A 23,540-nucleotide genomic window follows, 5' to 3' on the forward strand; every position below is an offset into this window, starting at 1 on the left:
CTTACTTTGCTTATATACCGCAATTCTCAGCTCAGGGGCGACTCACTGCGGTGTACAACATAGAAAAACAGGTGCCTTTAGTGTACTTAAGTAGTACAGTTTTCAATCAGAAGTAGAATCTGCTATAAGCTTAGGTCAATGGGTGCTACAGCAACACTAGCTGGAGGCCCATACTTTTTGCCAACTCTGATCTAGTGCAATATATTGTCACTGACAGCAGTTTTACAAGATCCTAGAATTTTCCCTTAATTGCCATCTGATCATCTTTTCCAAAGATTCCGGATTATTACCACGGGATTTAATGCTGGCAAAGAACTTGCTTTAACACTGAGTTGTAGTCTGAACTGTTCTTAAGAGTTCTCTGAAAAACTTAGCAAAGAATTGGCATTGAGGGGATTTAAGGTAATATATTTTTTCCCAAAATATTATTTTTGATTGTATGTGAATCTTTATACAAAATGCTGGCCGTATCAGTAATTCCTTCATACTTCTCTGGTTGCATTTCTACATTAAAGAAGGGGAATGAAACCATCCTGGGTTTGCAATGAGAGATGAGTTCTTCATAGTGGATGGAACATACACTCTGTCAGTGATGTCCCTTCACAAAGGGAGAGTCCCTTCTCTGAATGGAATATTCTATATCTGAGTGGAGACTGGACGGTTGCACTTCACACATGTACTCATGCAAATGAAGGACACAATGCAGGTTTCAGGTTCAGAACTGGCTCCAAAATTTGTATTGGTCTGCTGGCAAGGGAACAACAGCAGACACATCTTTTCCAGCCACCAGAGAAGCCCAAAACTATGTGTGTAAGCTAACATTAGCCCAGTTTTCTGAAGGTTGATGTTGGCAAGATAAGGAGCAAAAGTACATGCTCTTTAGATGTGAGCCAGAGCTTCTCACATTACATGCGCAATGCAGGAAGGAGTGATCATAGCCTCAAAACTATACTGAACAGAAATCACATTGGCTTCAATGGGAGGTATTTTAAGCACAAGGTTAGAAATCCATAGCGTACTAGGACATACAATTTCATTGCCTTGGCTGGACTGATATTTCCAAACAAATCTTTAATATACATAATAAAGAATTCAGTATTTTTAGAGGCAAATTTAATGAGTCTACTAAAAAGTTGATTAGAATTAAAAATGCTCTAATAATTTAGTAGTAGTAGTAGTAGTAGTAGTAGTATCCAACGTGTGGTCAAATGCAAAAGCCAGCATAGTGATCTTGTTTGCTATGTACTAATCTTGTTGTGCATCAAATAATAACAACTTTATTTTTGTACCCCGCCTCCATGTTCCCAAAGGGACTCGGGGCAGCTTACATATGGCCCAAGGTGCCAAGACAAAAGCATAAAATAAACACACAATACAACACAAAGTAAAAACTAAGCCTTGTTCTCAGGTAGCAACATTTAGGATTGCAGTCTAACACATTGTGCAAAAAACAGTACATCAAAGAGAAAGACTTGTGTGTGTATATTAAGATCTCTACTGAGAACGCATCTTGGGAAAACATCCAAAATGACTAGGGCTACATCCTGTTGTTGACTTGTAACACTCTGCATACGCTTTCTTGATTTACATTTATCAACTAAACCTGATGTAGTGATAAAAATTGTTTCTTAAGACACTGGTGTGTTTATTATGAAATGAAATCCCTAATCAAATTAGTTATTGCAAATCCATATAAGCAAAGGAGCATCAATTCCTTCCTAAAGTTATTCATAGGAACGTGGAACTGCTCTTGCTCTCTCTCTCTCTTGTCATGTAGCAATCGGAAGTCTGGTGGTGTAATTGAGCATATTTCCAATTATGTTCCCCTTTGACAAATGGAGTGGGAGATTCTTTAGTCTGACAAAACTATAAGAAAATGGATGATTAGATTCCAAGTCATCCAGGCCAATTCATCCAAGAAGTGAAATGGCTTGGAGAATGAAGCAGACATGCCTCTCTCTCCTCCAGCTATGCAAAAAAAGACACGGGAAGGACTGATTCATCCCCTCTCCTAAGGACTGACTCATTCCCATTACTGAGGCAGGACAGTAAACTCACGTAGGTACGCTGACATAATTCTTCCGAGAATATACATGTTGTTCTTCCATTGCATTCACATCTCATCCAAGAATATTAATATTTCTCTTGGTCATTGGCAATCTTTTTCAATGAGGAAACTTTACATGAGGAAAAACTATAGAATACCCTATGAATTCCACGAAAAAGAAGACATATGCACATTGTGTTTTAGAATACTAAAAGTACACTTCAGCATTCACTTCAGGAATATATAAACTGCAATACAGTAGAGTCTCACTTATCCAACAGAAACGGGCCGGCAGAATGTTGAATAAGTGAAAATGTTGGATAATAAGGAGGGATTCAGGAAAAGCCTATTAAACATCAAATTACATTATGATTTTACAAATTACGCATCAAAACATCATGTTTTTACAACAAATGGGCATAAAAAGCAGTTCTGTACACAAATTTATGATTTTAATACCAAAACATTGCACTGTATTGAAACGGCTGTGGATCTGAGCGGGAGGCAGACTGTGTTGGATAATCCAGAAAATTGGATGAGCAAAGGTTGGATAAGTGAGCTCAACTGTACTGCCAAGTCGTGGTACTTTTTTTCCAGAGGTGGTGACAGAAGGCAGACAAAAATCTCCTAACTCTGAACAGCTTATTTCTGTGATACCTTAATTTATGAAAGACTACTAAATCCACCGCTTTTCCCCCTTCCTGATGCCAATCTTCGCATGCTTATGCCTGTGTTTCGTAGAATATGTTTCTGGTTATAGGGTCAAAATCAATGCTATATTTGTACACTTCATTAAGTGTAACAAGACTTTCTTTATCGCTTTCCACCCAATACCTTTGTATCACTAGAAAACCTGGTCCAGGGGCTTTATCGGTCCTCCAGAAGAGATTATGAGCTTCTAGAAATTCAACAGCACTACCAGTATGTTGGTTTATATCAGTGGTTCTCAACCTCTGGATCCCCAGCTGTTTTGGCCTTCAATTCCCAGATATCCTAAAAGCCGGTAAACTGGCTCGGATTTCTGGGAGTGGTAGGCCAAAACACCTGGGGACCCACAGGTTGAGAACCATTGGTTTATATGATTGTAACTAACTAGAACAGTGTTTCAGGGTAAAATCAGTGCTGGTCTTAAGGGAGGATGGGAAATATCACAGGACTTTACAATTGTTCTAATATAAGCTGTATTGATATGCTGACAGACCTTTCATCTTTAAGAATGATAAAAGATGTGAATATTATTTCCATCTCCAATCAATGCGCAAAGCACGGCAATTACCAGTTTTTAACCTGCCCATAGACCGGGAACTCTTTAACCCAAAGTTTCTATAAGTGTCCCACAACGCAAAACTGTCACATCTGAGGGTTGTTTTTTTTTGGGGGGGGGGGGAGGGGGAATAATGTCTCCTACTTTCCAGTCTTGATAAAATAGTAAAGAGTAGAGACATCAGACTGGCAACAAAGATCCGCCTAGTCAAAGCCATGGTATTCCCTGTAGTAACCTACGGATGTGAGAGCAGGACCTTAGGGAAGGCTGAGCGAAGGAAGATCGATGCTTTTGAGCTGTGGTGTTGGAGGAAAGTGCTGAGAGTGCCTTGGACTGCGAGAAGATCCAACCAGTCCATCCTCCAGGAAATAAAGCCCGACTGCTCATTGGAGGGAAGGATACTAGAGACAAAGTTGAAGTACTTTGGCCACATCATGAGGAGACAGCAAAGCCTGGAGAAGACAATTATGCTGGGGAAAGTGGAAGGCAAAAGGAAGAGGGGCCGACCAAGGACAAGATGGATGGACGGCATCCTTGAAGTGACTGGACTGACCTTGAAGGAGCTGGGGGTGGTGACGGCCGACAGGGAGCTCTGGCATGGACTGGTCCATGAGGTCACGAAGAGTCGGAGACGACTGAGCGAATGAACAACAACACTTTCCTTTTCTGTGTAAAACCTTTGAAACGGGAAAACCACAATACACTACTATTGATAAGTTTTCTTGCCCCACCCCTTTGAAGCAAAGAGCGCAATGGGATGTATGGCTGTACTACTAAAAGGAAAATCCCCTGAAGCCATAAACCAAGGAAAACAAGTGAGCAAGCCAATAGCTGGTCAGAAGAAATACTAGACCTGCTTCACTCCCGCCTCTAGGCAAAGGAACAAGGGAGACACATTTCAACAGAAGCAATTGAGAAATTGGCTGCTGTGAGTTTTCCAGGCTGTATGGCAATGTGCCAGAAGCATTCTCTCCTGACATGTTGCCCACATCTATGGCAGGCATCCTCAGAGGTTGTGAGGTTTGTTAGAAACTAGGCAAGTGAGGTTTATATATCTGTGGAAAGTCCAGGGTGGGAGAAATAACTTTTGTCTACTTGAGGCAGGTGTGAAACAATCAGTGCCAGCTAACACCTCCTAACAAAGGATTCCCTCAGGCAGGAAGCAGACAATCTTTGAAGCTGCAAGTCCATTCAATGCTAATTAAGGTGGCCAATTGCAACATTCACATCTACCTCAAGCAGACAAGAGTTCTTTCTCCCACCCTGGATATCCCTCACTTGCCTAGTTTCGAACAGGCCGGTCAACCTCTGAAGATGCCTGCCATATATGTGGGCAAAATGTCAGGAGAGAATGCTTCTGGATGCTTATTATTATTATTATTAATGGCCATTTTTTATGTCCAGTGTGAAAGGGGTTTTGTAGTACCTTAGAGACTAAATTAATCCCTAAAGTGCTACAAAATCTCTTTGCACATTGATATTCCAGACTAACATAGTTATGGGTGCATCTGCACTTTTGTAAAAGTAATGCAGTTCGACACTACTTTAACTGCCATGGTTCACTACTATAGAATCATGGGAGTTGTAGTTTTACAAAGTTTTTAGCATCCTCTGCCAAAAACTGCCAGTGTCTCGCAAAAATACAACTGTACTAATTCCATAGCACTGAGTCAGGGCAGTTAAAGTGGTGTTATATTGCATTCATTCTACAGTGTAGATGCGCCCTATGTCTTTGAATTCTAATGTTATGTCACAGGAGAGAAAGGGGGGAAGAGAAATGATTTGCTTTCTCAGCTCAGCCTCTTTGAAAAAGCTGTATCCTGAAGGGGAAGAGGAGAAGGAAAAGCTAAAGAGCTCCAGGGTCTGTGACAGAATACTCCTACGGCAGCCAGAACATGTCATATGTCACAGCTGAATCTTAGGAAACCATGTGAACAACTGCAGGACAAGGAAGTGATAACACAAATGACGTGGTATAGTGAAACGCCCAACAAAAGAACAAACTCATGATCACTGTGGTGAGGTCGAGCCCTGAGAGCTGACCATGCAAGGCAGAGTATGAAATGAGTTTACTTCACTTTTTCTGGGAGCAAGAGGAAGAGGCGGATGTTCAACCATATGTTTTAGACACAAACTCTAATGCCTTTTCCAAATGTTGGAAGCGATTGTGGCTTTCTTGGCTCAGAATGCTATAACATTTATTAACAGTCATTTCTTTTGCTCTAGCTCACAGCGATATGTCTGCAGGAAATGCATTTTATGATCCAGCAGAAAGGCAGAGCAGCACAGCTCAGTAAGAGGCCTGCAATGAGTCACTTCTCTCCTTTCGTACACATGCAAAAAAAAAAGGGGGGGGATAGGGAAAGAAGTAATGGAAAGAAGGAAGTCACAAGGCACAGAGGATATTTCCTCAAAAATTGAGGAATATCAAACAGCCTTTGGTGGTTTTCACAAAGACCTAGAAGAATTACAATTCTATAAAATCAATTAGTACCTCTGCAAACCTAATCCCAAATTCTATTCACAAGTTCACAAACCATACCCACTTCAGTTTAGTTGAATCTCTTTCCAAATAAATGAAAAAATACTTGCAGCTTTAATTAAATTGTAAATATTTATCGGTAGTTTTATTTGTTGTGTTGTCGAAGGCTTTCATGGCCAGAATCACTGGGTTAGTGTGAATTTCCCGGGCTGTATGTCCATGTTCCAGAAGCATTCTCTCCTGATGTTTCTCCCACATCTATGGAAGGCATTCACAGAGGTTGTGAGGCCTCTGAGAACGCCTGCCTGCCATAGATGTGGGTGAAATGTCAGGAGAGAATGCTTCTGGAACATGGCCATACAACCCAGAAAACTCACAGCAACCCAATTTTATTTATTAATCCATTATCCATTAATATTTCTCTCTTCTTTTTTCCAAGTGGTGACAGTCATTGAAGCTCAGGAAACCTTTAAAACAGCAGTGGGTCCCCAGGTGTTTTGGCCTACAACTCCCAAAAATCCCAGCCAGTTTACCAGCTGTTGGGATTTCTGGGAGTTGAAGGCGAAACATCTGGGGACCCACAGGTTGCGAACCACGGCTCTAAAAGGACCCCAAAGCAACACTTCTGCTTCAAAAATGATCCAGCCAAAACTGAGAAGCTTTAAATCCCACAGTTTTCAACAGGAGAAATTGGAAAGAATGTCCCATTAAAACCAATACATTTAAAAAGTGGCCAGACAGCACCCAAGCTAAAATATCAACCATTCCTTTTGTGTCTGTCCTTCTAAACTGATTGAAATTTTTATAAGTTAAAAAAACCCAACCCAAACCATTATCAGCTTTAATTTAAAAAAAAAACCCTAATTGTTACAGCTAGTAGTTTTTTAAAGTACTTGAACAGTTTTCGTATTATTAGGAAGTTTTAAGCACTGTTCCTACTTGCCAGGAACACACATTTGGACTTAATGTACTACTACTATAACTTTGAGCATTCAATGGTGAAGTGTGACTTGAAACAGCTGAGGAGATTCAAATGAGTTACTCAAATACGTAAAAACGAAGAGGGGGAAAGAAATACTAATGAAAGACATAATTTCTACAAATCCATTAAAAAAAGAATTTAAGCACTTTCCTTCCAAAAACCAGAGAGAGGTGTAACACAGAAGCATAATTAATTATGAACTGTTAATCAATTTATGAACTCCTATTTGAGGATAATAGTTTAAGAAGTTTGCTGAGTTTCAGTTTTGAATCCTGCATACATGAATGGCAGAAAGTAAGGAAACCATATCAGATCCTTGTTGCTCAGAACAATCCAGTAAAGCTGTGTAAAAGTTACCATTTACTGTGTTTCTTTCATGTTGAAAAATGAACTTGCCATAACTCCCCACAGCTACTAGAAAACAGGGCAGAAAAATAAGCCTCCCAGCAGAGTCAAGGCAGAGTCAGTGCATGGCAGGAAGCACGTGCATGGCTTTGCCATATCTTATGCAGATTTCCAGATCGCAGAGGTGGAAAGACAGGACATACAACCCCAAACAGCTCTGAATTTTCCAAAATAAACTTCCCATCAAAACAACTTCCCCTTCAAGGGAAGGAACTCTTATTAGTAAACCAGAATGTAATATATGGTGCTGCAGGACAATATAAGAACCAATGGAAATAATGAAAAACTTCCAATATGAGCCCCCCAAGAAACCATCTAATTGGCATCCATCTGCAGCTGCAAAAATGGTTTGGAAGAAAACCCATTTCACAAAAAGAGCTGCAAACAGCTCCAATGAGAAGAAAACCAGATTCTTCTCAAGCCGCCCTGTAAGCCGCCCTGAGTCCCTCCTCAGAGGTGAGAAGGACGGGGTATAAATGTTTGAAATAAATAAATAAATAAATAAAATCCTAGGGACAGTTACAAAGTACCTTTCGAACAAAACAGAAATCCTCCAGTAATGTAGAATAATTTTGAATGGACTCGTTTGGCTATTAAATCTAAATCCCAGCAAGAGAAGGCCAGCAATGATGTGATGCTGGAACCCCCTTAAGTTACACTGCATGATTCTCCTTAAAAAATGATTTTTCCAAATAAAGGAACCAACTAAACAAGTGGTTCGCAACCTGTGGGTCCCCAGATGTTTTGGCCTTCGATTCCCAGAAATTCTAACAGCTGGTAAACTGGCTGGGATTTCTGGGAGTTGTAGGCCAAAACATCTGGAGACCCACAGGTTGAGACACATTAACCTAAACATATGGAGAATTGCTACAACTGAAGTCTTGTTCCTCCTTCCAGGGGAAGAATGAAAGGCAAGCAAGGACTTGGCATGAAGACCCTCTTCTGCTTTGCAGATTAGCCTTCTGGTTCTCAAAGACCATAAAGGATTACACAATAATTTACCATTTGCCAAGGATTAACAGTACACCCCAAACACTGTACCAAACACAGAAGCCTAAATGTAATTGTTAAACCTAAACAGAGTAGAAGAGTCACTGAACCAATGAAATGTATCTATGCATCAACGTAGTGAATCTCCACTGATGTAATAGGTCTATTCTTATCAGAACTAACAACCGGATACAGGCCCATTAAAAGAACATTACAAAGATAGATCTTATCTTGTTGGAAGAGATTTCAAAAACCATTGACTCCCAATGTTCTGCTTTCAGTACTAAGCAATCTGGTATCTCCGAAATAATTTACCTGTAGCAGATCATCTGAACCTAAGGCAAAAAAAAATAATCAGATATTGTCCCATGGTGATTAACGTATGAAATCCTTCATAACTGATAACATGTTGTCTTTTTATGTTTTGCCCTAGACGCCTATTGCAGAAGTTGGGACACTCCATCCTCCCCTCCACGTAACTACTGATGTATCTATTAGTAGTAGTAGTAGTAATACACAGCAAACAAGATCACTATGCTAGTTGTTGTATTGGATCACATGTTGGACACTTCCCAAATGTCTAGGACTATGTGATGTATCGGCGAATGTGTGAAGATCTGAGTAGGGTGGCTTTTTGCAGCTGACAGATGGTAATTTTGTCAGTGCCAATTGTTTTTAAGTGCAGTCCAAGAACTTTAGGCACTGTACTCAGTGTGCTGATCACCACTGGGACCACCTTTACTGGTTTGTGCAGTTTGAGTATTTGCAGTTCGATCTTTAAATCCTCGTATCGTGCAAGCTTTTCCAGTTACTTCTATTCAATTCTGCTGTTGCCTGGGATTGCAACATCGATGATCCACAATTTGTTTTTTTCCATGATCATGAGGTCAGGAGTATTGTACTCCAAAACTCTGTCGGTCTGAATTCAGAAGTCCCAGGGCATCATCATCATCATCATCACCCCATTTTATCTCTCCCAAAGGTGACCCAACGTGGCTTAACATATCTATAGACAGGAGGAGTCCAAAACATATTGTTAAAAGAATAATGCTTAAAGCTTGCATTGAAATTTTGTCACCATAAAAGACTTTCCAGACCAGATTGTTTTGACAAGCTTTGGGTCCCATACTGGGAAAAAGATAATACCCTAAATAAGGCAACAAGTCAGTAATGAAGTTTCGCCAACAAATCAGTGGAAATAGAAGAAGGAATCCCTCTAGTCTTACATTGCAGCCCCTGTAACTTACACATTTCTAAAGGACAGGAAAAAAAATTCCAGATTTGGCTTTCAGATGGGATTAAAAAAACTGCAGTCAGGAAAGGAGGAGGATTCCACTGTGACCACTAGCCCAACACTAAATTTAACCCACAGAAGGGGAGAGTCAAGTAGTAAAAACTGCTGATTATATAACCAACTCCTTGAAGTAACCATGTTTTGTCAAGTAAAGGGGTTGAGAACACATGGCATACTTAAACATGTACCAGTTCTTGTTTTTTTATTATTATTTTTTAAAGTAACATAAATGAAAGTTGGGTTTTTTAAAAGGTTGAATTCTCTTTTTTCCACATCATCAAAATGCTTCAAGCTTTGTACTCGTGGCAAAAAAACAAAAAACCCATGTCTAAGCAGTGAGGCCATACAGTATAGTCATACCATAAAAGCAATGACAGGCTCCCTCATTATACATGAAAGATGGGCCTTAAAAAAATCTGTTCCTATCTGATCTTAGAAGCTAAGCAGGGCCAGTTCTGGTTGGCACTTGAGTGAGATCGCCAAAGGATCCTATAAGCCAGTGGCTCCCAACCTGTGGTCCGTGGGCGAACAGTGGCCCGCAAGAATGAAAATATGGTCCACGGCCTCACTATTACTACACCGTGGCCTCAAAACCAAGTGGCAACAAGAGCGACTGGTCTTGCGAAACCCTCTAATATGCCGAGGCAACGGGGATGGCAGGAGGGGAGAGGCTGACTACCCACGAAAGATTACTACTACCACATCAGATTATTAAATATGGTTTTATGTGGATGAGCAGATGGCATATGTTCTGTATCAGAAACTAGAGCTGATGTGGTCTATTCAATGCAATTTTCTGAATCAGCACCCCAAATAATCAAACCAAATCTAAAGTTGACCAAAAACTGATTTGTAACCCTTTTGTTACTAATGTTGGAGAGTCAATGTAGTTCCTGGTCAAGTGGTCCCTGGCCAAAAAAAAAGTTGGGGACCATTGTTATAGGCCAGGGGCCTATAACAGAGGGCCAGGTCACAGCCCCTCAAACTGTTGGAGGGCCGGATTATAATTTGAGAAAAACATAAATGAATTCCTATGCACACTGCACATAACTTGTCATGCAAAAACACTTAAAAACAATACAAGAATTAAAATTAAGAGCAATTTTAACAAATATAAACTTATTTGATGGGTGAATAACTCGGGACTATGTCTGTTCTTGTTTTTATTGTATTTTAAAGTTAATTGTATTGTTTTAATCTAGTGCTGTAACCCGCTCCAAGCCAAATTGGGAGTAGCGGTATACAAGTCAAATAAATAAATAAATAAATAAATAGTATTTCAATGTGAAATACTAATGCCTGCTTTTGGCTGATGAGATAGGATTGTTGTTGTTGTTGTGTGCTTTCAAGTCGTTTCAGACTTAGGTTGACCCTGAGCAAGGGCCGGGTAAATGACCTCGAAGGGCGATATCCATCCCTCGGGCTTTAGTTTGAGGACCCCTGTTATAGGCGATAGTTCAGGGAAAGAGACTGAAAAAACCACATCCAACTATTCCTTGCCTATGAAACCCCATGAAATTCATGGGGCCACCATAAATTGATAGACAGCTTGAAGGCACATACATGCACACACACATATAGTTTAGTATCCTTTATCTAAAATGCTTGGGACCAGAAGTGATCCATAATTCAGATTTTATCAGATTTTGGAATACTAGCATATATGTTATGAGGTATCTTGCAGTATAAATACAAAATTAATTTATGTTTCCATACATACCTTATACAGATAGACTGAAGTTAATTTTATATAAAAATATTTTTAATCATTTTGTGCATGAAACATAGTTTGTGAACATCAAACCACCAGCAAGAAAAGGTGTTACTATCTCAGCCACCCATGTGGACAATTTTGTAGTACTTTGATTTCAGAATTTTTGTTAAGGGATATTCAACCTGTATTACAATTGTAATATTCATTATGCTTTAGTTACTGCACTGCAAAAGATATTAATTACAAGTAGTTCATTTTTCGTATGAATTCACTGTTTATTGTTATATACAACACATATTGTTTATAACTAACTACACCAAGGTTGGGAAACAAAGCACAGACTCTTGGAAAAGATGTCTTTTGAAGGTGTTCCCTTGGTTTGCTCACCTTCAAAAGACATCTCATTCATTTGCTTTAACAATTGATTCAACCATGTCATTAAGAAATTTTCGACTGCTTGTTGATGTTGCAATAAAAATACATCCTAGAAAGAGCCAACAAGATGCACTAAAAGATGCACATCTGTTTCTACTTAACTGAACGATATATTCTTAAAATATGAATTCAGTTTGGAGACACTGGGGGGAAAGCCCTTGAGCACAGTTACCATCTTGCTTCAAAAGTAGCCTTTGTCCACTCTGGATAGGCTTTTATATATAGAAAGTTCTTGTTAGAGCTTTACCAATGAAGTTGTGACACCAAACTTCGAAATATCTGAATCATCTCAAGGTATGATAATCTGATCATTAACTGTTCCTGTTTGCTTATAACCTTCTTACACCTCAAGTCCTCCAGCAAAGGATCACCGCCTTGTCGGGGCGCTGCAGCTTGAGCACCTCAATGATGTCATGAGCGAAACCGTGAAGGGCCACCCAAGACGGGACGGTCGTGGCAGAGAGGTCAGACCAAGCGTGATCCCTGGGGAAGGCAATGGCAAACCACTCCAGTATCCTTGCCAAGAAAACTAAATGGACCAGTACAACCAGAGATATGTCGGTATGCCATTGGAAGATGGGACTCCCAGGTCGGAAGATGGCCAAAATGCTACTGGGGAGGAGTAGAGGATAAGTTCAACTAGCCTCAGATGTGATGACGCAGCTAGCTCAAAGCCGAAAGGAAGGCTAGCGGCCGACGGTACTGGAGGTGAACGATGAATCCGATGCTCTAAAGATCAACACACCATAGGAACCTGGAATGTAAGATCTATGAGCCAGGGCAAATTGGATGTTGTTATTGGTGAGATGTCAAGACTAAAGATAGACATTCTGGGGGTCAGCGAACTGAAATGGACTGGAATGGGCCACTTCACATCAGATGACCACCACATCTACTACTGCGGACAAGAGGAACATCGAAGAAATGGAGTAGCCTTCATAATTAATAAGAAATTCGCTAAAACGGTGCTTGGATACAACCCAAAAAATGACAGAATGATCTCAATTCGAGTGCAAGGAAAGCCTTTCAACATTACAGTGATCCAAATATACGCCCCAACCACAGCTGCTGAAGAAGCAGAAGTAGATCAGTTCTATGAGGATCTGCAGGACCTACTGGATAATACACCAAAAAGAGACATTATTTTCATTACAGGAGACTGGAATGCCAAGGTGGGAAGTCAAATGACAACTGGGATCACAGGCAAGCATGGTCTGGGAGAACAAAATGAAGCGGGACGCAGGCTGATAGAATTTTGCCAGGAAAACTCGCTGTGTATAACGAATACTCTCTTCCAACAACCTAAAAGACGGCTTTACACATGGACCTCACCAGACGGTCAACACCGAAATCAGATTGACTACATCCTTTGCAGCCAAAGGTGGCGGACATCCATCCAGTCGGTGAAAACAAGACCTGGGGCTGACTGTAGCTCAGATCACGAACTTCTTATTGCCCAATTTAGAATAACACTAAAGAGATCAGGGAAAATACACAGACCAGTTAGATATGATCTCACTAACATTCCGAGCGAATATACAGTGGAAGTGAAGAACAGATTTGAAGGACTAGATTTAGTAAACAGAGTCCCAGAAGAACTATGGACAGAAGTCCGCAACATTGTTCAGGAGACGGCAACAAAGTACGTTCCAAAGAAAAAGAAAACCAAGAAGGCAAAATGGTTGTCTGCTGAGACACTGGAAGTAGCCCAAGAAAGGAGGAAAGCAAAAGGAAATAGTGATAGTAAGGGGAGATATGCCCAGTTAAATGCGCAATTCCAGAGGTTAGCCAGAAGAGATAAGGAACTATTTTTAAATAAGCAATGCATGGAAGTGGAAGAAGACAACAGAATAGGAAGGACAAGAGACCTCTTCCAGAAAATTAGAAACATTGGAGGTAAATTTCAGGCAAAAATTGGTATGATAAGAAACAAAGATGGCAGGGACCTAACAGAAGCTGAAGAGATCAAGAGAAGGTGGCGAGACTATACAGAAGATCTGTATAGGAAGGATAATAATATTGAGGATAGTTATGATGGTGTGGTGAATGAATTAGAACCAGACATCCTGAGGAGTGAGGTTGAATGGGCCTTAAGAAGCATTGCTAACAACAAGGCAGCAGGAGACGACGGGATCCCAGCTGAACTGTTTAAAATCTTAAAAGATGATGCTGTCAAGGTGATGCATGCCATTTGCCAGCAAATATGGAAAACACAAGAATGGCCATCAGACTGGAAAAAATCAACTTATATCCCCATACCAAAAAAGGGAAATGCGAAAGACTGCTCCAACTTCCGTACAGTGGCCCTTATTTCTCATGCCAGTAAGGTAATGCTCAAGATCCTGCAAGGAAGACTCCAGCAATACATGGAGCGAGAGTTGCCAGACGTTCAAGCTGGGTTTAGAAAAGGCAGAGGAACGAGAGACCAGATTGCCAATATCCGCTGGATAATGGAGAAAGGCAGGGAGTTTCAGAAAAACATCTACTTCTGCTTCATTGACTATTCTAAAGCCTTTGACTGTGTGGATCATAATAAATTGTGGCAAGTTCTTGGTGGGATGGGCATACCAAGCCACCTTGTCTCTCTCCTGAGGAATCTGTACAAGGACCAAGTAGCAACAGTCAGAACTGACCACGGAACAACAGACTGGTTCAAGATTGGGAAAGGCGTACGGCAAGGCTGCATACTCTCACCCAACCTCTTTAACTTGTATGCAGAACACATCATGCGATGTGCGGGGCTGGATGAATGCAAAGCTGGGGTGAAAATTGCTGGAAGAAACATTAACAACCTCAGATATGCAGATGACACCACCATGATGGCCGAAAGCGAGGAGGAGCTGAGGAGCCTTCTAATCAAGGTGAAAGAAGAAAGCGCAAAAGCCGGGTTGCAGCTAAACATAAAAAAAACCAAGATTATGGCAACAATGATTGACAACTGGAAAATAGAGGGAGAAACCGTGGAGGCTGTGACAGACTTTGTATTTCTAGGTGCAAAGATTACTGCAGATGCAGACTGTGGCCAGGAAATCAGAAGACGATTACTTCTTGAGAGGAAAGCAACGTCCAGTCTCGATAAAATAGTGAAGAGTAGAGACATCAGACTGGCAACAAAGATCCGCCTAGTCAAAGCCATGGTATTCCCTGTAGTAACCTACGGATGTGAGAGCTGGACCTTAGGGAAGGCTGAGCGAAGGAAGATCGATGCTTTTGAGCTGTGGTGTTGGAGGAAAGTGCTGAGAGTGCCTTGGACTGCGAGAAGATCCAACCAGTCCATCCTCCAGGAAATAAAGCCCGACTGCTCACTGGAGGGAAAGATACTAGAGACAAAGTTGAAGTACTTTGGCCACATCATGAGGAGACAGGAAAGCCTAGAGAAGACAATTATGCTGGGGAAAGTGGAAGGCAAAAGGAAGAGGGGCCGACCAAGGACAAGATGGATGGATGGCATCCTTGAAGTGACTGGACTGACCTTGAGGGAGCTGGGGGTGGTGACGGCCGACAGGGAGCTCTGGCGTGGGCTGGTCCATGAGGTTACGAAGAGTCGGAGACAACTGAACGAATGAACAAAAACACCTCAAGTCATAAACCTGACTGAGTTCAATGGGGCAGAAATGTAGTAAAGTATTATCAGACTTGGAAGTTTGGGTTCATTTCAAATCCCCTGAAACCTGGCAGAAAAACAAACAAACTTAGCAACATTAAAGTCAAAACAGAAATGTGCAAGATGAATAAATGACAGAGTTCTTTTTGCGTATTTCATCTTATATGAAAGTTGCATATCATTTTCACAAATATGACAGATGCTTGAGAAATTGATGTTACATGTTAAAGGTAAAGGTTTCCCCTTGACATTAAGTCTAGTTGTGTCTGACTCTGGGGAGTGGTGCTCATCTCCATTTCTAAGCTGAAGACCCAGTGTTGCCCGTAGATTCCTCCTAGGTCATGTGGCCGACATAAATGCATTGAGCATCATTACCTTCCCACCAAAGCAGTGTCTATTGCACCTGTTGATCTACTCACATTTGCATGTTTTCGAACTGCTAGCTTAGTAGAAGCTAGGGCTAGCAACGGGAGCTCACCCTGCTCCCCGGATTCGAACCAGTCAGCAAGTTCTTCAGCTTCGCGGTTTAACCCACTGCACCACCGTGACCCCTTATGCTCATATTACAAAGCATTAAAAAAGGGGAAAGTGAATGCTAGAGCTCTCAAATATGAACGAGGGTCCATGATATTTACGTAAATATCATCCTGGCAATAACTATTTCATGCAAGTTTTGCATCATGAAAAATTTAAAAACATTCTGCAGGTACCAAGAATAGTTTTAGTGAGTTAATAATCTATGTTTATTTCCTGAGAGCATTACCAGAAGGCATCAATTCTTAAGTGTCAACAAAATAATAATATGGTTGTGGTCAAAATTAAACAAAGCTGGTATATAATAGCACACTGCAGCCTTAGGGTAATATATTTTATGTTTTGACATGGCATTAAATTAAATGAGATGATTACATGACGAAGAAAAAACCCCAAGCAGTGAATGTCAAGAAGAAATTTCCATTAAACAGGAAAACCATGATCAAAGTGAAGCCAGTAGCAACACCTAGCAAGCTCTTTGAGACTGAGACATTATCTGTCATGTAATTTATGCAAACGAATGCAGCCAAGGTGCATTTCAATCAATCAACTCTCTTCTACTAAATTCAGAATTTGAACAGAATCCCTGTTCTGGTTCCAATTGATTCTGGTTGATACACACTGTAATTCTGTGAAAAATATGTGATGTCTGCTGTATCATCCAGGTTTATGTTTCTTTACACAGAAATTGGTTCCACTGAATTTCATGCTCCCAAGCAGGAGCGTGCAGAAAGAAGCCAGCCCCATGAACCAGTCAGGATAGAACTACATGATAACAATCAAAAACATTTACCTACTATGGTAATATGAATATATCTTGTCATGATAGCATCACTTTAAGAGTCACCAGAACTCATAAAAACTTGAAGATACACAACAATAAATAGTGAAACACGACATCAATTTCCTGAACTCCACACTCCATGTGAATCATGGCATTTACAGGAAAGCTGCAGTTCTGAAAGGTGGCTGAGAAATATCAAGTGTGGGGAAGGCATCTTTATTGCTGTTGGGGGATATGTTCGCAGACTTTGCATGGATACTTGGAACCGTGGATAATCGTGAATCCCATTATTTTCAATGGGAAGAACAGATAAGGCTTTTCCAGGTTTGTCCAACCTGCAACCAGTGGGGTGCAGTAAGCATGTTATGTCCACAAATATCAAAGTATTTTATATTATAGTATTGTAATTTATTTATTTACTGTATTTATACCTCGCCCTTCTCAACCCCATAGGGGACTCAAGGCGGTTTACATATATAAGCAAGAATTTGATGCCATAAACACACAAAATAAAAACATATACATTAAAGCAAACATTAAAAACATATAAAACCTTAAAACCACTTATTTAAAATGACACAATCCAATATCTTAGTCCGTGGCCATTCCAATGTGTCATTGCACTATTCCATCTTTTCGCACTGAAAAATTACTCACTGAATGCTTGATCCCACCTTCGCATCTTTAGCCTTTTCCTAAAGTTCAGGAGGGAGGGGGCTGATCTAATTTCACTCAGGAGGGAGTTCCATATCCGAGGGGCCACCACTGAGAACCACTGTCTCTTGTCCCTGCCAACCTCACCTGTGAAGGAGGCGAGATCAAGAGTACAGCCTCCCTAGAAGATCTTAAACTATGAGGTCTTTCATAGGGGGAGATATGTTTGGACAGGTAAGCTGGGCCGGAACCATTTAGGGCTTTATAGGCTAAAACCAGCATTTTGAATGGAGCCCAGTAGCAGACTAGCAGCCGGTGGAGCTGGCATAACAGGGGGTTGTGTGCTCCCTGTACCCCATTCCAGTCAGAAATCTGGCTGCCACATGTTGCACTACTTGGAGCTTCCAACCAGTCTTCAAAGGCAACCCCATGTAGAGCACGTGGCAGTAGTCTATTTGAGATGTGACGAGAGTGTGGACTACTGTGGCAAACTCTGACTTCCCAAGGTATGGGCGCAACTGGTGAACAAATTTTAATTGCAAATGGTTCAGCCAGAAGAAACGAAAAACTGTTAAAATTTACTAATAAAATAAGACCAAGAGGACTCCATTGCAATGACTTGTAAAATGAATTATAAGAATCCAAGTATGTATTCTATACTAAGTATTGTGTTGCTGCACGCCACACTCTCGTTTTTTGTACTCAGGTGTGCCTTCAGTTTTATGGCACTGTTTGGCCCAAGACAATTCTTCTTCTTCCAATGTGGCCCAGGGAAGTCAAAAGATTGGACACCACGGCTCAAAGTAAATAACCGAGAAAGTGAAACTGTGAATAAGTGGAACAATATATAATGGATACAAGAGTTGTATTGGACGTGGAGTTCTTTCCATTGCTCTTGCCATGACTAAAACTTGGTCTAAATCAAACTAATACTCCCAAGCTGTTGTCTGCCATTTCAACTTATGGTGACCCCATGAAGGAGAGAGACCTTTATGAGTCGCCCTAACTCATGTCTGCAAAATCAGGGCTTTGGCTTCCTTCTATAATGTGATCTTCCTCTTGTCCTTCTACCTTCCACTTTCCCCAACATTAGCCTCCTTTCTCATGAATCATATCATCTTATAATATGTTCAAAGTAAAACAACCTCCATTTAGTCACTTTGACTTCTAGAAGAGTTCAGCCTTGGTCAGCACTCTAGGGTGCATCTATACCAGGTATGGGCCAACTTGGGCCCTCCAGGTGTTTTGGACTTCTACTCCCATTCCTAACAGCTCCAGACCCTTTCCTTTCCCCCCTCAGCCACTTAAGCAAGAAAGGGAAAAGGGAAAGGAAAAAGGAAGGGGTCTGAGGCTGTTAGGAATTGTGGGAGTTGAAGTCCAAAACATCTGGAGGGTCAAAGTTTGCTAATGACTACTGTAGAATGAATGCAGTTGGACACTACTTTAAACATGCATCAATGCTATGAGATCCTGTGAATTGTTATTTGGGAAGGTATCAGCACTCTTTGGCAGAGAAGGTTAATGGCTCTATGAAACGACGACTCCTGTGATTCCATAGCATCCAGCCATGCTACTTAAAGTGGTGTCAAACTGAATTACTTCTACATAAATAGTAGTGTCAAACTGCATAAATAGGAGTATAGTGTCTAGATCCTGGGAAGTCATGCTACCCCTCTATTCTGCCTTAGTTAGACCACATCTGGAATACTGTCTCCAATTCCAGGCACAATTGAAGGGAGATGTTGACAAGCTGGAATGTGTCCAGAGGAGGACGACTAAAATGATCAAAGGTCTGGAGAACAAGCCCTATGAGGAGTGGCTTAAAGAGCTGGGCATGGTTAGCCTGAAAAAGAGAGGGCTGAGAGGAGACATGATGGCCATTTATAAATGAGGGGAAGTCATAGGGAGCAGGGAGCAAGCTTGTTTTCTGCTTTCCTGGAGACTAGGACATGGAACAATGGCTTCAAACTACAGAAAAGGAGATTCCACCTGAACAATAAAAAGAACTTCCTGACTGTGAGAGCTGTTCAGCAGTGGAACTCTCTGCCCCGGGGTGTGGTGGAGGCTCCTTCTTTGGAGGCTTTTAAACAGAGGCTGGGTGGCCATCTGTGGGGGGTGCTTTGAATGCAATTTTCCTGCTATTTGGCAGGGGGTTGGACTGGATGGCCCATGAGGCCTCTTCCAACTCTATGATTCTATGATACAGTGAAGAGGCAGCCTTGATCAGAAATCTAATCCCAAACATTATTGAACCAGCAAGAACTTCTAAAAGCCACACTTCTAACTTTAAGCAGCTGGATTTAGGCCTCCATCTTCAGGACAAAATTATACCAACAGTACACAAAAGAGATATACACACATTGTAAGATGATCATTTCGAGAGTTCAAGAAGACTCTCACTAGTCACATTTCTGTTGATGTTGTTGTTACAACAGCAAGATAAAGGGAGAGCCAGAAAAGCCCAGCCAGGCAAGGTTCCTCTGTTGTGGAAGGATCCTGACTGATTTCTCTGGTAACCCTACACTCCTCATCCGCTGTCAAGCAAGAGGCAGCGGCCCAAGTTGCAGATTTAAGGTGGCTCTGGCCAGGCACACTGCCATCCTCTTCCCCTTCCAAGGAAAGCGGCCAAGGGAAATGTCAACCTTCATTTCAATTTTTTATAAACACAGAGAGAGAGGTCCAAATCACTGCCCGGATCACCCCAACCCTTTCTGCAGAAAAGGAAAGTCATGGCTGGCAAAAGAGAAGGAAAAGACTACTCCACCCCTTCTTCCCAACTCAGCAGCAAGGGGTACATCATCTAACAATGCAATCTGACAACAGGTTAATGGCTACTAGCTTTGCTAGTTTAGCCTTCTCTGACAAAGGGAGAAACCAGAAAGGCCATCTGACAAAGAAACCCTCCAGACAGCCCTCTAACCCAGAATATCAAGGCAGAAAATCCTACAATATCTGCTTTGAGCTGGGTTAACTGAGTCCACACTGCCATAGGCAGAAAATGTGGGATTTTATTCAGCTGTGTGGAAGGGTCTAAGGGTAGCGACGCCTCACCAAACCAGAAAGCAGTCAAACTGCATCCATTCTACAGTGTGCATGCACACAAACAAGGAAAGTTTGCAAAAGGAGAGAAAGAGAGGAAGAGGGAGGAGAGTGAAAGAGAAAAGAGGAAGAGTTCAAAAATCGGCCAAAAGGAGGAAAATGGCTCGATTTTGTCTCTTTCACAGTAATGAAGAAATTTCTCTACTGCTCTCCAGCCCTGAATGTCCACGTTTCAAAGGGAGCTGAACAATTTTAGAGTTGAAGGGAGGAAGGAAAGCAAGGCTGTATGGCTGGACTGAGAAAGTGAAAGAGGCAGGAAGGAGCAACGTTGCAGGAAGGGGGAAGCCAGGGGAAGTGAGCCTTAGAGTTATTAGGGCTGGGTTGTTGTGAGTTTCCAGGCTGTATGGCCATGTTCCAGCAGCATTCTCTCCTGACGTCTCACCTGCATCTATGGCAGGCATCCTCAGATGTCGTGAGGTCTGCTGGAAACTAGGAAAATGGGGTTTATATATCTGTGGAGTATCCAGGGTGGGAGAAAGAACTTTTGTCTTGTTATTAGGGGTCTTCCTCCTGGCGATTTCCACTTGAGATCCTCTACAGTGGTTCTCAACCTGGGGTCCCCAGATGTTTTTGGCCTACAACTCCCAGAAATCCTAACAGCTGGTAAACTAGCTGGGATTTCTGGGAGTTGTAGGCCAAACACATCTGGGGACCCCGGGTTGAGAGCCACTGCTCTAGAAGTTGGAAAGGGAGGGAGCTGCACCTACACTGTAGGATTAATGCAGTTTGGGCACCACTTTGGACTGCCACAGCTCAGTGCTGAGAGTGGTGGCTTTCCTCACAAGGTCTTATAAAAATATAATACACCCCAAGGAGTCCACAGGATGAAGCCAAGTGGTGCCAAACTAGGTTAATTCCACAGTGTAGATGCACCCAGTGAAGGGCAATACTCAGAACTGGGGAGGTTGTGAATGATACTATAGATACATGGAATGTATAGAGCAGGCATCCTCAAACTGTGGCCCTCCAGCTGCTTGGGGCTCCATCTCCCAGAAGCCCTAACAAGCTTGTTCAGTTGTCAGGAATTCTGGGAGTTGAAGTCCCAAACAGCTGGAGGGCTGCAGTTTGAGGATGCCTGGTATAGAGTATACCTAGTACAGTTGTTCTCAACCTGTTGGGCCCCTGATGTTTTGGCCTTCAACTCCCAGAAACCCTCACAGCTAGTAAACTGGCTGGGACTTCTGGGAGTTGTAGGCCAAAACACCTGGGGACCCACAGGTTGAGGACCACTGAATGTATTCATAGAGTATCAGGCTGTTAGGAATTGTGGAAGCTGAAGTTCAAAACATCTGGAGCTCAGCTTGCCCATGCCTGTGCCACAGTATTGCAAATGAAGCACACACACACAAAAAGTGGGTTGCTTAAGTTTTTCAGGCTGTATGGCCATGTTCCGGAAGCATTCTCTCCTGACGTTTCGCCTGCCTCTATGGCAGGCATCCTCAGACGTTGCGAGGTCTCACAACTTCTGAGGACGCCTGCCATAGATGCGGGTGAAACGTCAGGAGAGAATGCTTCTGGGGCATGGCCATACAGCCCAGGAAACTCTCAGCTACCCAGTGATTCCGGCCACGAAAGCTTTCGACAATGCAAAAAGAAGTTCTGCGATGTGGGAGCCCTCCTGGCCCTTCCTGCATTGTGTTTACTGAGGAGGCCAAGAAGAAAGAGAGTAAGCGGGGTGGGGGGGGGGGGCAAGGTGGGAAGCCCCTCTCCTGGGGGTCCCTCCCTCCCTCCCTTCCTCTTTTCCCTACCTGAGGACGCACTCCTCCTTGGGTTCCTTGGCGGGCGAAGGCGAGGCGCTGCTCCTCTTGTTGAAAAGCTTCTGCAACAGGGTGGGCGTGGGGGGCATGGTGGGCGCAAGCAGGAGGAGGAGGAGGGTCCCTCGCCTGCCTCCCAGCAGCAGCAGCAAAGGCAGCTAGTTCCGCCAAGGCGAGTCCATTCGGCCCGCCTTGTCTCCCTCGCCGCCTCTCTCTCCCTGTGTGTGTGTATGTGTGTGTGTGTAAGGCGCCCGCCCGCCCGCGCGTGTGACAGTCATATGACAAAAATTAATCACTCGGAGAAGCCCCGGCGAGGGAAGGAGAGGGGCGGGGCTCGGGGAGGGCTTCCCCGCCGCGGATTGGCCGAGGAGGCCTGCTCACGTGGCACAGGGGCGGGGCTTGGCGCGGCTCAGAGGCAGGGTGTGTTTTGGGGCCAGAAAGGAAGGCAACGAGGAGAAGGAAGAAGAGGAAGAAGGGGGAGATCTCTCCCGCCAAATTTGGCCCCAATCCACCGCCCCCTTCCAAGCACACTCTCAAGCAAGGAGGGGGTTGGCTCGCAAAAACAAAAGGAAACATCCTCAATCGTCGTTTGTGTTTTGCTTTTTTTCAAAACTGATTTCTCCCCCTCCTCCCTCGCCTTGATTAAAGAGCTGCAGCTCCAGAGCTCGATAAGGGATGCAACTGGTTGTCCTATCTTCGCTGCCATATCATGCAGTTTGGAACTGCATCATGTGGTCAGTGTAGACCCAATGGTTTTAACCACATAATCACTCTAGAGAATGAACCCACTTTAAATCCAGTTTCTGCCTCCTGCAGAATCCTGGGATTTGTAGCTTAGTGAGGCTGTGAAAGGCCCCTCACTAAACTACAAACCCCAGAATTCTGCAGGAGGCAGAAACCAGATTTAAAGTGGGTTCATTCTCTAGCGTGATGAAGCATTGATTTTAAGTTCATAGTCACATGAACTGATTTTAAGTTCATAGTCACATGTAATAATAATAATAAAAACTTTACACCCCGCCACCATCTCCCCAAGGGGACTCAGGGCGGCTTACGTGAGACCAAGCCCAACAACACATCAGTAAAAGCAAAGCAGCAAACAATAAAACAGTACAATTAATATAACTCACATATAAGCAATAACACAAAATTTAAAACCTTATGTAGCGGGGGGGGGGGGGGGTTGAGGGGCTTCAGTCCCCCCCCCCCCCCCCCCCCCGAAATTCTCAGGGTGATCCACGAGAAGGCCTTACTGGTACGTGGCACGGTGGCGTCCTTGTCCACACCTGGGCCATCAGCGCACTCTCTTTCCTTTGATTTCAGCCTTCGGTGCCGGGAGAGGAAGGGGAGTGCGCCGGCACTATCCTCAATATATCTCATATGCATGGGGGTGTTGGGATAACGATATAAAAGGTTGGCTAGAGTAGATTCTCTCTCACTCAGACTAAGCCCCCACCCACCCCCCAAAACATTTTTCCCACATCTATGGCAGGCATCC

At 42.7% G+C, this 23,540-nt stretch overlaps 1 protein-coding gene across 3 annotated transcripts in view; it reads right to left on the reverse strand.

The window, feature by feature from the left end:
* FNIP1 (folliculin interacting protein 1) overlaps positions 1-22,326 on the reverse strand; it is a 117,753-nt gene extending 95,427 nt beyond the window's left edge. For 2 of the 3 annotated variants that reach the window (XM_060765253.2, XM_060765252.2), the window contains exon 1: positions 22,037-22,325. In XM_060765253.2, the coding sequence (XP_060621236.2) occupies positions 22,037-22,134 (98 nt within the window). In that variant the 5' untranslated portion in view covers positions 22,135-22,325. Of the gene's footprint in view, positions 1-22,036 lie in introns of all 3 variants that reach the window. The other variant, XM_060765255.2, reaches the window with a different exon arrangement.
* Between the last annotated feature and the right edge of the window lie 1,214 nt (positions 22,327-23,540).

The sequence above is a fragment of the Anolis sagrei genome, chromosome 2, assembly GCF_037176765.1.
Source record: "Anolis sagrei isolate rAnoSag1 chromosome 2, rAnoSag1.mat, whole genome shotgun sequence".
NCBI classification, from domain to species: Eukaryota; Metazoa; Chordata; class Lepidosauria; order Squamata; family Dactyloidae; genus Anolis; species Anolis sagrei.